Genomic DNA, 12,918 nt, shown 5'->3' with positions numbered 1-12,918 from the left:
TGAATGTAATGCACCAGTTTTAAAATTCAAAAGTGTGAATCAGATTTCAGTCGATAATTATTTAAATCTCGGCCTGAACCTCACAGAAAGCTATTGTATGATTTCCAAAAATTGAAGTCATTTGGACTACTTTACAGTGGGTTTTTTAAAGGTAATTTAAAGGTCTACAGCATCCATCCACATGTACTTTCATAATATGAAAAAGAGCATCATGAACATCATGCCTGACATCTCTTTTTGCTCAGCAGAAGAAAGTAAGTCATACAGGTTTGATGACATGAGGGTGAGTAAACATTTCCAAGAGTTGCCATTTGTAGACAAACTATAAAAATTATAAATCAAAGAGAGAATCAGCGATTTGCACCTGTGTGGTGGCTGTGGTCTGAATTTTCTTCATTTCTTTGTCCTTTCCGTCGTCGGATCTCTCTGTGTCTGAAGTAGTGCTGGCTGCGTCCCCTCCGCTCTTTCCTGCCCTGGCCTCCCCAACCTCCTGCTCCAAACACTCTGCTGCCCGGGCTGCAGCCTGGGCCTCGGCCTCTGCCAGCGTGCTGATGTCCGCCAAGGTGCTCTGCAACTTAAACCCATCATCCTCTGCTAGGCCACTTGGGGTTTGAACCAGGTCTGAACCACAAGAAGTCATGTGAGCCAACAGGCTGAGGTCGTCACTGGCACTTGAAGTATGTGGAGTTGTTGAACAAGGGGGCTGTTCGGGGCTGGGCAGCACCAGGGGCTCTGTTGACGCCAACGAGGGAAGCAGCTTCTCGTCCACCTTGGGGAACAGGAAGCCATTGTTGCTGGGAACACTGTCCTTCTCATCTGCGAGTGTGATTAGAGGCCCCAGGTTCCCGTCGTCTTCAGTCAAACCAACCACAACGCTTTCCTCCTCTTTGGGGACAAGGCCCCCATTGAGCTTGTGAACTGCTGCACAGTAGGCGCTGTCCAACAGCGAGTCTACTTCCACCAAGGGGCCATTCTCCATGCCCCCTCCTCCTCCAAGAACCTCCGGGGACAGATCCAGATCGTCTAATTTAACCTCTGTAGCCTCCACCTTCTCTGCTTTTATGTCAACCAGCAAGTCATGGACTTCCACGCGAACCCCTGCGACCGACCGTTCAGCTTCACCCTCCGGGCCTTTGGCTTCAGCCAGCAGGATTCGAGAGTCTGCGTTCTCTCCATAGTCCACCTCACTCTCCGGTGTTTGCGTCTGAGATGTGTCATCAATCTCGCGGATCTCTAGGTTTCCGTTGACAGTGGCGGGCTGGGCAGAAAGGCCGGAGATTGTGCTGACGGAACCTTTTTTCCCTTTCTTGATGTTCTCTTCCTCTTGTCGTTGGTACTCTTCATACATCTTTGCCAGGTACTCCTTGTGCGCTTCGTAGGTCACCTAAAGAGGTCAGGGGTAGTAGTTGTGAGTGTACTTTGGTGTTGGTTTACTTTCCAAGCAGATATTTATCTTAGCATCTCCCTCATTAGATGGAATCATTAGGATCATTGCACTTTATCCAAATGAGCAAAAACAGGCTGATCTGCATTTGACTAAAATCATATGCAATTACCATGAACATGACCAAAAGACAAGGCCAGAGAGTGGAGATATAAAAATAACAACCGTTTCATCCTTCACAGACATAATAAATGCATTAAAACCATTAAATGTGAAATAACGAAACTAAATATGTCAAGAAAAGGGATTAAATCTGCAGACTGGCTAAGTCTAACCTTGGAGTGGGCGATGGAGAGTGTGTCCACCCACACACGCCAGCCTCCCCACTCGTACTTGATGGCATGGTAGAGCAGGATTCGGAATATGTTGTAGACCATTTCGGTGATCTTCTGCTCTTCCGGGTTCTTTGGGTTAATGTAGCCCAGAGAGAACATCCAGTCCTGCCACACTGAACACTGCAGCAGACACCTACACACACATTCAATGGTACCAACAATGCCAATTTAGACGGAACGGACTAATTATTCACTCAAGCAGAATGTTAACTGGGTTAAAAGCTCTGTTTTTAACAGTGACTATTATAATGGAAAACTGGTGGTTTTCAGAAGATACTGGATATTGCTAATTTCCTCTATTTTTACATTAGAATTACGGATAATCTAATTGCTTATTTGAAGTTAATATTCCAAAACACTACTGACACATGTAATCTTCAGCAAATTTCAAAATCAATTTCCATTTTCATACTGTACATTATAATGTTGTGATTCAATTGGATATTTTGTTTTGTTTTAATAGTGTGTGAAACAGAGCACATAATGCAATTTTAAACATTTTAAACAGTAATAAACTCTATTATTGTCACATGACCTAATTATGACCCCCATGTTTAATTAATTCATGGAACACATTCACTCTTCCTTCACTCTTGCCATCTCAGATTCCCAAAACGTCTGCTCACTTCAGAATGCAGGACTTGTTATAGAAAAACAAGCAGTCCCACTTCACCAATGCTAAAATATGCATTGCGATTTTGGTATGCAGTTGTAACCATGGCAGCAGCTGACTGAGTGGGCCTGGGTGCATGATGCGCCATTGGCTTGTTTAGGATAAAAGTGTGTGGACACACACACACACCAGTAACTAAAGCTTGCTAATGAGCAAATAAGGCAAACCTGAGTCAAAAAGGTGAGAGTCAGGTTTAGTCTCTCTGCAGGAACCCATGAAACAGAACAATGCAGAGAGAATGCCACTTCAAATCTTCATTCCTCAATGCATTAATTATGACACTAATTGATTTAATAGGAGGGAGCGTCTTTCCCACTGAGAGGGTGACGCTAAATGCTTTTGATGTTTGCATACAGCTTGCGTGTGTAAAAACATTGTAATGTCTGCATATGTCTAGGTTTCTGTGGGAATGTTTGTATGTACAAGGAGATTTGTATGGCTATGTGCTTTATCGTGTGATTTTTTTTATGCATGTTTATCTATAAATATTTGGGTTTGTTCGTATGTGTCTGGAGTGTTTTCTCAGAGGAGGTAAGGGAGGAATTGCCTTCTCAAATTGGATGAGAAAAATAAAATAAAAAATAAGCAAATAAAATATGCTTTTTAAAAATATAATAGAGTTGTTTGCTCATCGATATTCTAAGCTTAATGTTTTCTACATGAAAAACTGTGTACATCAAACTTTTACTTTTGACAACAAAACCCCCCCCGCAGATTTAGTGATCGCTACTTGTGTGAAAACGGCTTACCGTCTGTTCTCTCTGCTGTTGCTGAAGAGTTTGATCATATCGGACAGGAAGAGGCGTCGCACTTCCATCAGCTCAGCACTGGGGGAAGAGCTTTTAAGCAGCGTAGCCACAACCTTAAGAATCACTGAGAGAATCAAAAAGAAAAAAAGAGAGAGGAAGATGTAGAAAGGGACAAGAGTTTGGACATTTAGACCATAGTTTACCATAGTAAACAACAGACACGACACTCACTGGGGTTTTGGATCTTGACTGTAGAATCGGGTTCTGGGTGAGGCTTGTGCACCACCTGAGTGCAAACCTGTTCTGTCAAGATCTATGTCAGACAAAATTCAGTTTGATTAAACCAGAATTCAGTTTTAAACACATTTTATTCAAAAACACATTATCATAATTATAAATATACAAGGTAAGGTTTCAGAGAGAAAATTACATAACACGTAATAATAATAATAACATAAAAAAAATTAAAATTTTGAAAACAAATTTGATTAATGGTTTAAAAAATATATATGCATTTAATTAATAATATTTTATTGTTATTATATATTCTATTCTATATTAATACGCCCTATTCCTACATTGCATGAAACTATATTATCTGTTTATTAACCGTTTATTAAACATTGCTGTGTTACATAATCCACTTTTTCATGTTTAAAAACACTTTTACTCTAGCTAAAATCACTGCATGGACAGCCTCTTTTGGCTCATTGCTTTAATAACTGTGGCAACAAATATTTATAAAAAGATATAAATGATTACAATGGTTATAATAAGACTTTAAATTGCATTTTTCCATAAATATCAAGGACATGAATATTTCTTGACATTGGTAAAATTTAATCATAGTGGTTCTAATCATACAACCAAACAGATAATTTCTACAACAGCACTTGTGACTAAAAACGTTTGCTTCGTTTTACAAGATTTTAAATTGATGTCATTCATGATACCTGCCATATTGCCTAGAGCGACATAAACAAAAAAAATACTGAATGCACATACATTTATAATGCATTACATACAGGCATCATAGGAAGTGTTGCTAAAAATATACACAGACAGGCTGATACCTCGTAGAGTGTGTTGTAGGTGGTGATGGTCACAGTGCTGGTGTGCATCATTAGTCGTTCTCCGAGCAACGTGAAGAGGCTGTGTGTGTGCATGATCTCCACCTTCCTCCTGTACACAGACACACACACACACAGAGCACAGGGGAAGTGAGATCAGAGGCGCACGTGCCAGGTTGTTTGCGGTCACATTGGCGATGCAAAGGCAGGCAAAAACTCCCTCACGGGTTCAATTTTACCCCCAAGACTTTCACACCATTAGGATCAATGAGGAGGTGCATGCTACTGGCACACTGATGCGATTAGAAGTGACACCACACTCCTCAAGGGCACACAAACACACAGCTGTCAGTGGCCCTCTTACAGCCTCTCGGAGACATCAGCATTCCCGAGCACATCAGTCAGGGGGAGGGGACGTGACAGCACAAAGACCGCCGGTCAAATGCATTTAATTCACCTCTCAGACACACACAAAAGACTGAATATGCAAATGACAGATTGATATGCAAATAAACGACACCAGTTCTGCAAGTGGGCGTGTCTAACATTCAGCTGAACTTTCCAAAAATTTGTAATAACAGAGATATGAACACTGATTACTGTTTTTTTTTTTTTTATCCTTTATGCATTTTTGAAATAAATGTTGGTTATTTTGACACCTTTACTCCTAGGGAAGTCAAGAAAACAGGAAATGTTAAAGGGAGAGGATGAGGAAACAGGATCTGGAAATGACATCAACCAGATTTTATGTACGTTTTGATGATTAACAAGCGCAAACATTTCTTTGATTTATAAATTTCATTCATAAGCAGGAAAGTAATGGGTGTCTCAATAATGATGTATAACCTTCGTAGCATCATCTTCTCTTGTCTAAAGCTCTGTCTCACCGGACACACGCTCTGTCAGAACGATTATTCTGGCAGTAGCCTGTGCGTTTAACACGTCCTGTCAGCCACAGAACACTCATCCCCTAAATGTGCTCTCTTCCCCTCCTGAAAGGGCAGGTTCATGTTTGAACTACAAAAAAACACGAATGTGGCTGTGTTGTAATCGAAGGGAGTATTTCTATTAAAGGTTATACTGTACCAGACTTTCAGAAATATGCGCTGCTGAAGCTCAAGAACTTAAAATAAAGAAACTTAACAGCATGTCTAACAAGATAGAAATAAAGAGCTAAAGTTAGCCATTGCTCAGTGAGACTTCAGATCAGTTTGGCATGTTTTTAATAGAACTGTCAAAAATAACGTGTTCAAATTTATAAATATTTAAAGCAAATAACTCGGCATTCATTTTATTCCCTTCTTGTCATTCTTTGGTTAGCGCTACAGTATACAGCATGATCACACTATCTGGGTGAGAGAGAGAGAGAGAGAGAGAGAGAGAGAGAGAGAGAGAGAGAGAGAGAGAGAGAGAGAGAGAGAGAGAGAGAGAGAGAGAGAGAGAGAGAGAGAGAGAGAGAGAGAGAGAGAGAGAGAGAGAGAGAGAGAGAGAGAGAGAGAGAGGCCAATCGAGGATGGTCCGCATGTATGCCTATCCAAAGATCTGGTTTCCTTTCTCAGTTTTTGATCCTGTCAGTAACATGCTTGTCTCAATGATTAAGACACGCAGGTGTAAGTGCGAAAATAAGTGTAAATACTTGTGATACTGTCGTTGTATCAAGACGATCGATCGACACATAAAAACTAGGGTCACACTTTAGTTTATGGTCCAATTCTCACTATTAGCTAACATTTAACTATGACTTTTGCCTCAAACTTAGTAAAGTAGTTAAGTTTAGGTACTAATTAACAGCCAATCACAGTAATATGCATGCTAATTAGCAACTAGTTAATAGTGAGAATTGGAAAAAGTATATTCCCTGGAGGATGATGTCATTAAGGAACTTGCTTTTGTTATTTAAAGGGATTGTACAAAAGACTTGCATGCTGAAAAAATATTTTGGCACAGAAAAATATCAAATTTGATTTTAAATTACTAAGAGAACACATTGTTTAAAACATTTCGATTAGAAAAAAATAATATTTTTTTATATTTATTTTTTTATAAATGTATAAAATAAATAGCAAAAAAAGATAAAGATTTCAAAATAAAAAAAGATTTCTAAATACCTTGCCAGTTTTTCATGTTAGAAGGCAGCCGGGGACAAAATAAAAAATGGCATCATCTGTTCAAACCAGATGTAGTAAAAACATAATGAAGTAAAAAAATGTAGTGAAGTAGTGTAGTTAATTCAATTTCAGGAGGTTTCCACCTTCAAATTGTGGGCGTAATATTTTATAAAATACATTAAGACATATACAGTACGACGGGGTCATGAAAAATAACCATAAAGTAGGAATGACCCAGCCAAGGTCTCTTTGCATGTTAACATACAACATACAGCCTTGTAAGCTCATATACAAGTCAAAATAGCCACACATCCTTCACACAAATGTTTTGATCATTAATACGCACTTGTGTCCAAGATGTTTCAGGAAGTAGCCAAGAACTTTTAGCGCTTGGACTCGTATACTCTCACTTTTGGAGGCCAGGAGCTTGTAGATGACTCTGAAAAGGAAATATCAAAGATTCATAAATTGCAGTTTAATGTGTACTATCCCTTTAACGCTTTGGTTTTGGCACTTGCTATGTGAACACACACACACACACACACACACACACACACACACACACACACACACACACACACACACACACACCAAAAAAAAAAAAAAAGTACTCCTCATGGTCAAAAATGACCACATTGGAAATCTAATTTCATCTAGTGGAAACCTTTGGTACTTCGCCCAAACAAAGTCTTACTGAAAGCTTTTTTTTTTTTTGAGAAATCAAGCTTAAATTTGGAACACAAGTTGTTTAGATTCATGGTTTTGATTTTCTCGCAGTTTTGGAGTAAAAAGTGTCTTGGAAAATATATAATTCATATAATAATTGAAAGTAGTATTTTCGGGCATTTTTCATAAGCGTAAAATTCTATAGTTCACTTTTTTCACTTCAGTAACAATCTGCCAAATGTCATCTCTAAAAAGAGACCAAACTGAAGTGTGTGCTCCAAAGCATTCAATATTTTAAGTTGTAAAATTCATTTTCAGGTCTATCCTCAAAAAGAGGGTTAACCACACAAAAAAAGATGAGAATAACTGTGATTACATTTCTGAATCGATTGGCAGCCCTAGTAATAAAATGTTATAAGGGGAGGGCAGATCAAACAAGAATTCACAGGGAAGGCAGTTCAAATAAGCACTTAGGTCCCTTGTGATCGGTTGTGAGGCAAGAGGAAATGCGATTGATGCAGCTGTGACAGACCAAATCTATTTCAGTTACATAACCAGACCGTGCAAGAGCCGTTTGTCCCCGAGGCCTCACCGTATTCCATTCCTCTGGTCGAAGGCAGGGATCATGGAGGCGGGGTGTTCAGACATGAGTGCGACCAAGAGCTGAAGCACATCATGGATGTTTTCGTCCTATAGGAGAGAAAAATGAACAAACAGACATTGAACCACACCAGAGTAGACGGTAATGATCCACTAGATACCCTTCAAATGTCTGGGTGTTATATAATCCTGCACTTAACTAGCAGTTTTCAGGATTCATTTGGTGTTTTCAAACAAATGGCTGCAGAGATGGTGCATTACAGCAATTTCATGGGACTCGATCAAAACATTAATGCAGCTTTCAGGATAATACTAGCGCCTTCCTGATGGACTCAAAGATGTCTGCACTTCGGACACCTGAGGTGAACATTTCAGCCTTCCAGACTGATTAAAGCAGCTTGTTTTTCATCAAGAACATGGAGCATGGCCTGTTTGATAAAGGCTAAAGAAAATGAGCCCATAAGACCTTTTGCTCTGTTTATTGATCAGTTTTACCTCATGCATGGTTAGCAGGTAGTTCAATATACTCTGCAACTCATCTTCCTTCACTCCTCGGTCCTAAAAAAAAAAAAGCACACAATATTAGATATAAGCAGACCCATTCTCAGTGTTATTTTTATTTTTTTTTTTATGTTGGTAACACTTTACTGAAAGCTTTTATATATATATATATATATATATATATATATATATATATATATATATATAATGTTTATAAAGTATTTTAATGCATTGTATGATCTCATGAGAAATTGTAACCAGTTATATTACATTATAATACTTCCAGTATCCAACACATGACAAACAAGCCATTTTAGATGTAACAAGGAATCAGCCAAAAACTGCATTTTAACTTTGGTTACAAATACTTATCAAAAGATATACTGCATTCAAATTCTGAAAATGTATAAACGAATGCAAACACGTATCAAACATATGAAAAATATAAACAACATACAACAAGCGTTACTAGGTTGTGAATTATTTTATCAATAAAGAAATTAATAATAGTAATTTAAAAAATAGAAATATCCACATTTTCAATTTGAACATTTCCACTGTTTTGCTTTCTTGATATTTGAGGTTTAAGGCACGCTTGCATGCTATGGATATATTGGCTTTGGAATATTCAAATTTTTTTTTGCCTTTTGAAGACATACACATTTTTTTGTTGGGTATTTTAACCAAAAGGCAGCAGCTAATTGAATAAAACGTGCTGCTTGGCAACCACATTGTGCTTCCCAGGACAATAGCCTAGAGTTCACACAAAACACACATTTCTTTGTGTCGAGAGATGATCCATAATGCAACTCTCTAAGTGTTGGCCCCATCAGGCTGTTTGTGTTGTTTTTAAACAAACAAAGGCAAATAAACAAATTTCTACATGACTGCCTTACAAACCGGATCAAATTTCTGGGAAAAATTAGGATAAATTGTGTTATTTTGACAAAGCTGATGTGTCTTCTGGCTGTCACTGCTTGGGAACTAATGCATTTCCTTCAAGCTGCCCGATTCATTGCAATGACATGTCAAATAAAATCAGTTTTGAAGAACAAAGTGATGCACTGATGCGCATAGCAAGCAAAGCAGAAATGAAATGGAACATTACCATGTGTGTCAAAAAATTTTATTATTAATGTATGACAAGTTTTATTATAAAGTCTAACTACAAAACATGCATCAGGGATATGATTTATTCCTATGCTATATAGTCTTTGATGAATAAAAAAAGTAGTATTATATATATAACTGCATTCAAATACATTAAATGCACAATTAAAAATAGTGTATATAATACTATTATATAAAATAATATGAAAAATGTGTATATATATATGTGTGTACACACATATATATATATATATATATATTATATTATATATACATATACATACACACACACATATACATATATATACACATATACATATATATACACATATACATATATATACACATATACATATATATACACATCCATATATCCATATATATATATATATATATATATACATATATACATACATACATCCATATATATACACACACATCCATATATATACACACACATTTTTAATATGTAAAAAAAATAAAATAAAAAAATAAAAAAATAAAAAATGAAAATCTATAGTGATTTTGTACAGTCTCACCTTGAGAATGAGCTGTTTGAGGAAAAGAAGCATGAACGCCCGCAGGGATATAATTTCCTTCTGAGAGGGCCGTGGACCATCTGTAAGAAAACACAGTAATTTACAACAATGGACTACTAAGTAGTGCGCAACTACTTCCGCATTCTAGTTAGTACATTTCGGGAGTTTCCAGTTAGAGCGTTCAGCGCACCTACATACATGAGAATGCAGATTATCACTGTTTTATGGCTGCCAATTGATTCAAACAATGCATAATGATCTCTGTATTAATTATCTTGAGCCTGCTGAAATGTTCCTATAAATATATTTTCTTTCCAACTGTGCATTCTGAATAATAAATAGGCTAAATATATTTATCCAATAAGCTGCAGCAGTCCTATATGCCCGTCTTCTCATTAACAGTTTTTTTCTCTGACATTTCATACCTTTTGGTTTACATTTTTAAATGAAATTGACTATTAAAAGGATTGCTTGTGTGCGCTGGTGTTTATTCCAGTCTTATAAAATAGTTGAATGAATGAATGCTCGCGAGGTGCCTGTAACAATGTTAAATAGGCTAGGCTATTTAATCAATAACGCAGCGTAGAGGAGAATGACAGTCAACTACTTTGAATATTATAGCATTTTGGGCATAAACATGTAAACAGTTTAAAGATTAAGATGACACCGAATGATTAAAATATTTAAACCAAATAAATGTTTGTGGTTCGTACTGATGTCATTCATCTGTTCTCATACACTTCAGAGTCGTGGTCACTAGTTTAGACGAACACTGACGTATTTTTAACACCCGCTGCTTTCTCAGATCGGCTTGAGTAGGATTAAAAACTTCATGCTCCGATAAGTTTGGAAAATTCTGCACACAGTAAACATCAGAATATACCTTCTCCTGTCAATAAAAATTGGCACATTTTTAAATCTTATTGTGGACACTCATTTTAGGTGGCGTTTGTTCAACTCATTGACCACAGTACATTGAAAGTAAACACAACCGGAAATAAGTGAGATGTACTATTTCCAAACAGAAGTGTGTCACGAAGCTCAGTGCAAGTGGTCCATTACATCGGTTGCACACATCTAAACTCTTAATAAACACCTGCGTATGGCATTTATATAAATCTGAGATGCTTAAAGGGGTGGTTGATTATGATTTCACTTTTTTAACTTTAGTTAGTGTGTAATGTTGCTGTTTGAGCATAAACAACATCTGCAAAGTTACAACACTCAAAGTTCAAAGCAAAGGGAGATATTTGCTTTTAAAGAAATTGCTTTTTAAGGACTACAACAAACGGCTGGTAGGGTCTACACGACATTCCTCCCGGGTTAGTGACATCACCAACCCTAGAATTTAAATAAACTCCCCCTGAACACGATTTATAGATTATCAAGACAGAATATGCTAATCAGTGACTAGAAGATTAGCTACATAACACATAAATTAGCTACACATAAGCCACATAAATTCAACAACTAACCATTCAGAAATGTTGTCTACATGTTGTCACTTCCTCTTGAGTCTCTCCATCTTTCTGACTTCAGTTTGAACATAAAAGGCTAAAAGTTTTTGAAATGTCCAGTGCATGTCTGTGTGAGGTAAAAGGACACGAGCTCTTGAAGCTCCGCCCACTGTGCCTGGAGCAGCAGCTCATTTGCATTTAAAGGAACAGACACAAAAAGGTGCATTTTTGCTCACCCTCGAAAAGTGACAATTGTAACATGCTATATAAGAATATCTGTGGGGTATTTTGAACTAAAACTTCACATACACACTCTGGGGACATCAAAGACTTATTTTACATCTTGTGAAAAGGGCGTTATACCACCTCTTTAAAATGTGCTATTAGTCATCATCAATGAACTAAAAAACAAGCAAAATGCCTTATGCAATTTTTATTCCTAAGCTAATGTTGAAAAAAACATATTTACCAGAGCTGACGTTATAAAATGTGTCACTCTCTTTGAATATTTCCCAAAACTGACAAAAAAAAAAAAAAAACATGTTTTTCTAGTGACTCACATATTAATGAACAAACTAAAACCCGGAGCTTGTAAGGAATTACTTGTTTCATTTTTCAGGGATGAGGGAAAAGCCGCAGTTCAAAGCTGCAGGTTTCTTAGGATGGGTTCAAACTGAATATAGTACAGTGACACACAACACACAAGAAAAACAGCACTTAAGACGCAGCTTAGGGAATACAAGCCCCTAAACGACACACCAACCCCATTTCCAAACCACACAACCACCTATTTCTCTTACAATCCCTCACTATCTTTCTCAAACAGACACAAACGCACTCCTCATCTTTTATTGAACATGCGGTGCACAGACGTTACAAAGCTGCCATAAAAAATTCACATCGCTTCCTATATGAAAAGACGCAGCTCAGTGCATGCGTGTGATGTAATGAAGCAGGTCAGCGGCTTTTCCCATCTCAAGCCATGTTCATCCCCACATCAAGTGTGTGTTGGTGTGTGTCGTCATTGTCCTTGTGCTGCAGTTCTGTACTCTGTGTGTAGTTACATACACAAGCGCTCTGTGGCAGTGAGGATTTGTACGCTATGAACGTGGTCAAGGTCTATTTGTAGCCAGGTATATCCCTTGACCTTTCCCAGCTGCAGTGATTTGGTGCAGTGAGAGAATTGATGACCGGGTGTGTAGACTGTGCTCTTCTAGAGATCTGGAAGGACAGATCTGTTTTGGGTCAGTGCATGTGTGTCTCACAGGATTCAGCGTGATGACCACCACACAGCATCACAAGGGTCAAAGCAAGGTCAGTTAAGACGATCAATCAATGCTACCTGTTATCATCACAGATCTGTGGCATTTGCAAGAATACGACAAAATATACGCTGTAAAAAAATTGCTTCCTTATTTTTAAGTACAATCTACAAGGATATTTAAGTCATTTCAACTTAAATCACATTAAACTGACTTAAAAAATAGTTGAATCTTGTATAACTTATAAAAAAAGTTGAAATTACTTATTTTGATGAGTTAAAGCAATGTAAAAACATCATATCATTTTTTTACAGTGTATGTCAATGACTTTGAATCCATGTAACAGTTATGCAAATGAATCCTTTGTGAAATGCAATTAGAATTAGATTAAGGCTGTTTTTGTT

At 37.4% G+C, this 12,918-nt stretch overlaps 1 protein-coding gene across 8 annotated transcripts in view; it reads right to left on the bottom strand.

Moving 5' to 3' along the window:
• nbeaa (neurobeachin a) overlaps positions 1-12,918 on the bottom strand; it is a 132,909-nt gene that overhangs the window by 33,025 nt on the left and 86,966 nt on the right. For all 8 annotated transcript variants that reach the window (XM_081354542.1, XM_081354536.1, XM_081354537.1 and 5 more), the window contains exons 14-22: positions 9,796-9,875; positions 8,141-8,203; positions 7,638-7,735; positions 6,726-6,818; positions 4,275-4,383; positions 3,433-3,514; positions 3,202-3,325; positions 1,720-1,912; positions 365-1,384 (exon numbers count right to left, since the gene is read on the bottom strand). In XM_081354542.1, the coding sequence (XP_081210668.1) occupies positions 365-1,384; positions 1,720-1,912; positions 3,202-3,325; positions 3,433-3,514; positions 4,275-4,383; positions 6,726-6,818; positions 7,638-7,735; positions 8,141-8,203; positions 9,796-9,875 (1,862 nt within the window). The remainder of the gene's footprint in view (positions 1-364; positions 1,385-1,719; positions 1,913-3,201; positions 3,326-3,432; positions 3,515-4,274; positions 4,384-6,725; positions 6,819-7,637; positions 7,736-8,140; positions 8,204-9,795; positions 9,876-12,918) is intronic.

Source organism: Scardinius erythrophthalmus, assembly GCF_964197995.2.
Source record: "Scardinius erythrophthalmus genome assembly, chromosome: 23".
Lineage (NCBI taxonomy): Eukaryota > Metazoa > Chordata > Actinopteri > Cypriniformes > Leuciscidae > Scardinius > Scardinius erythrophthalmus.
This window is presented reverse-complemented; position numbering and strand designations above follow the sequence as displayed.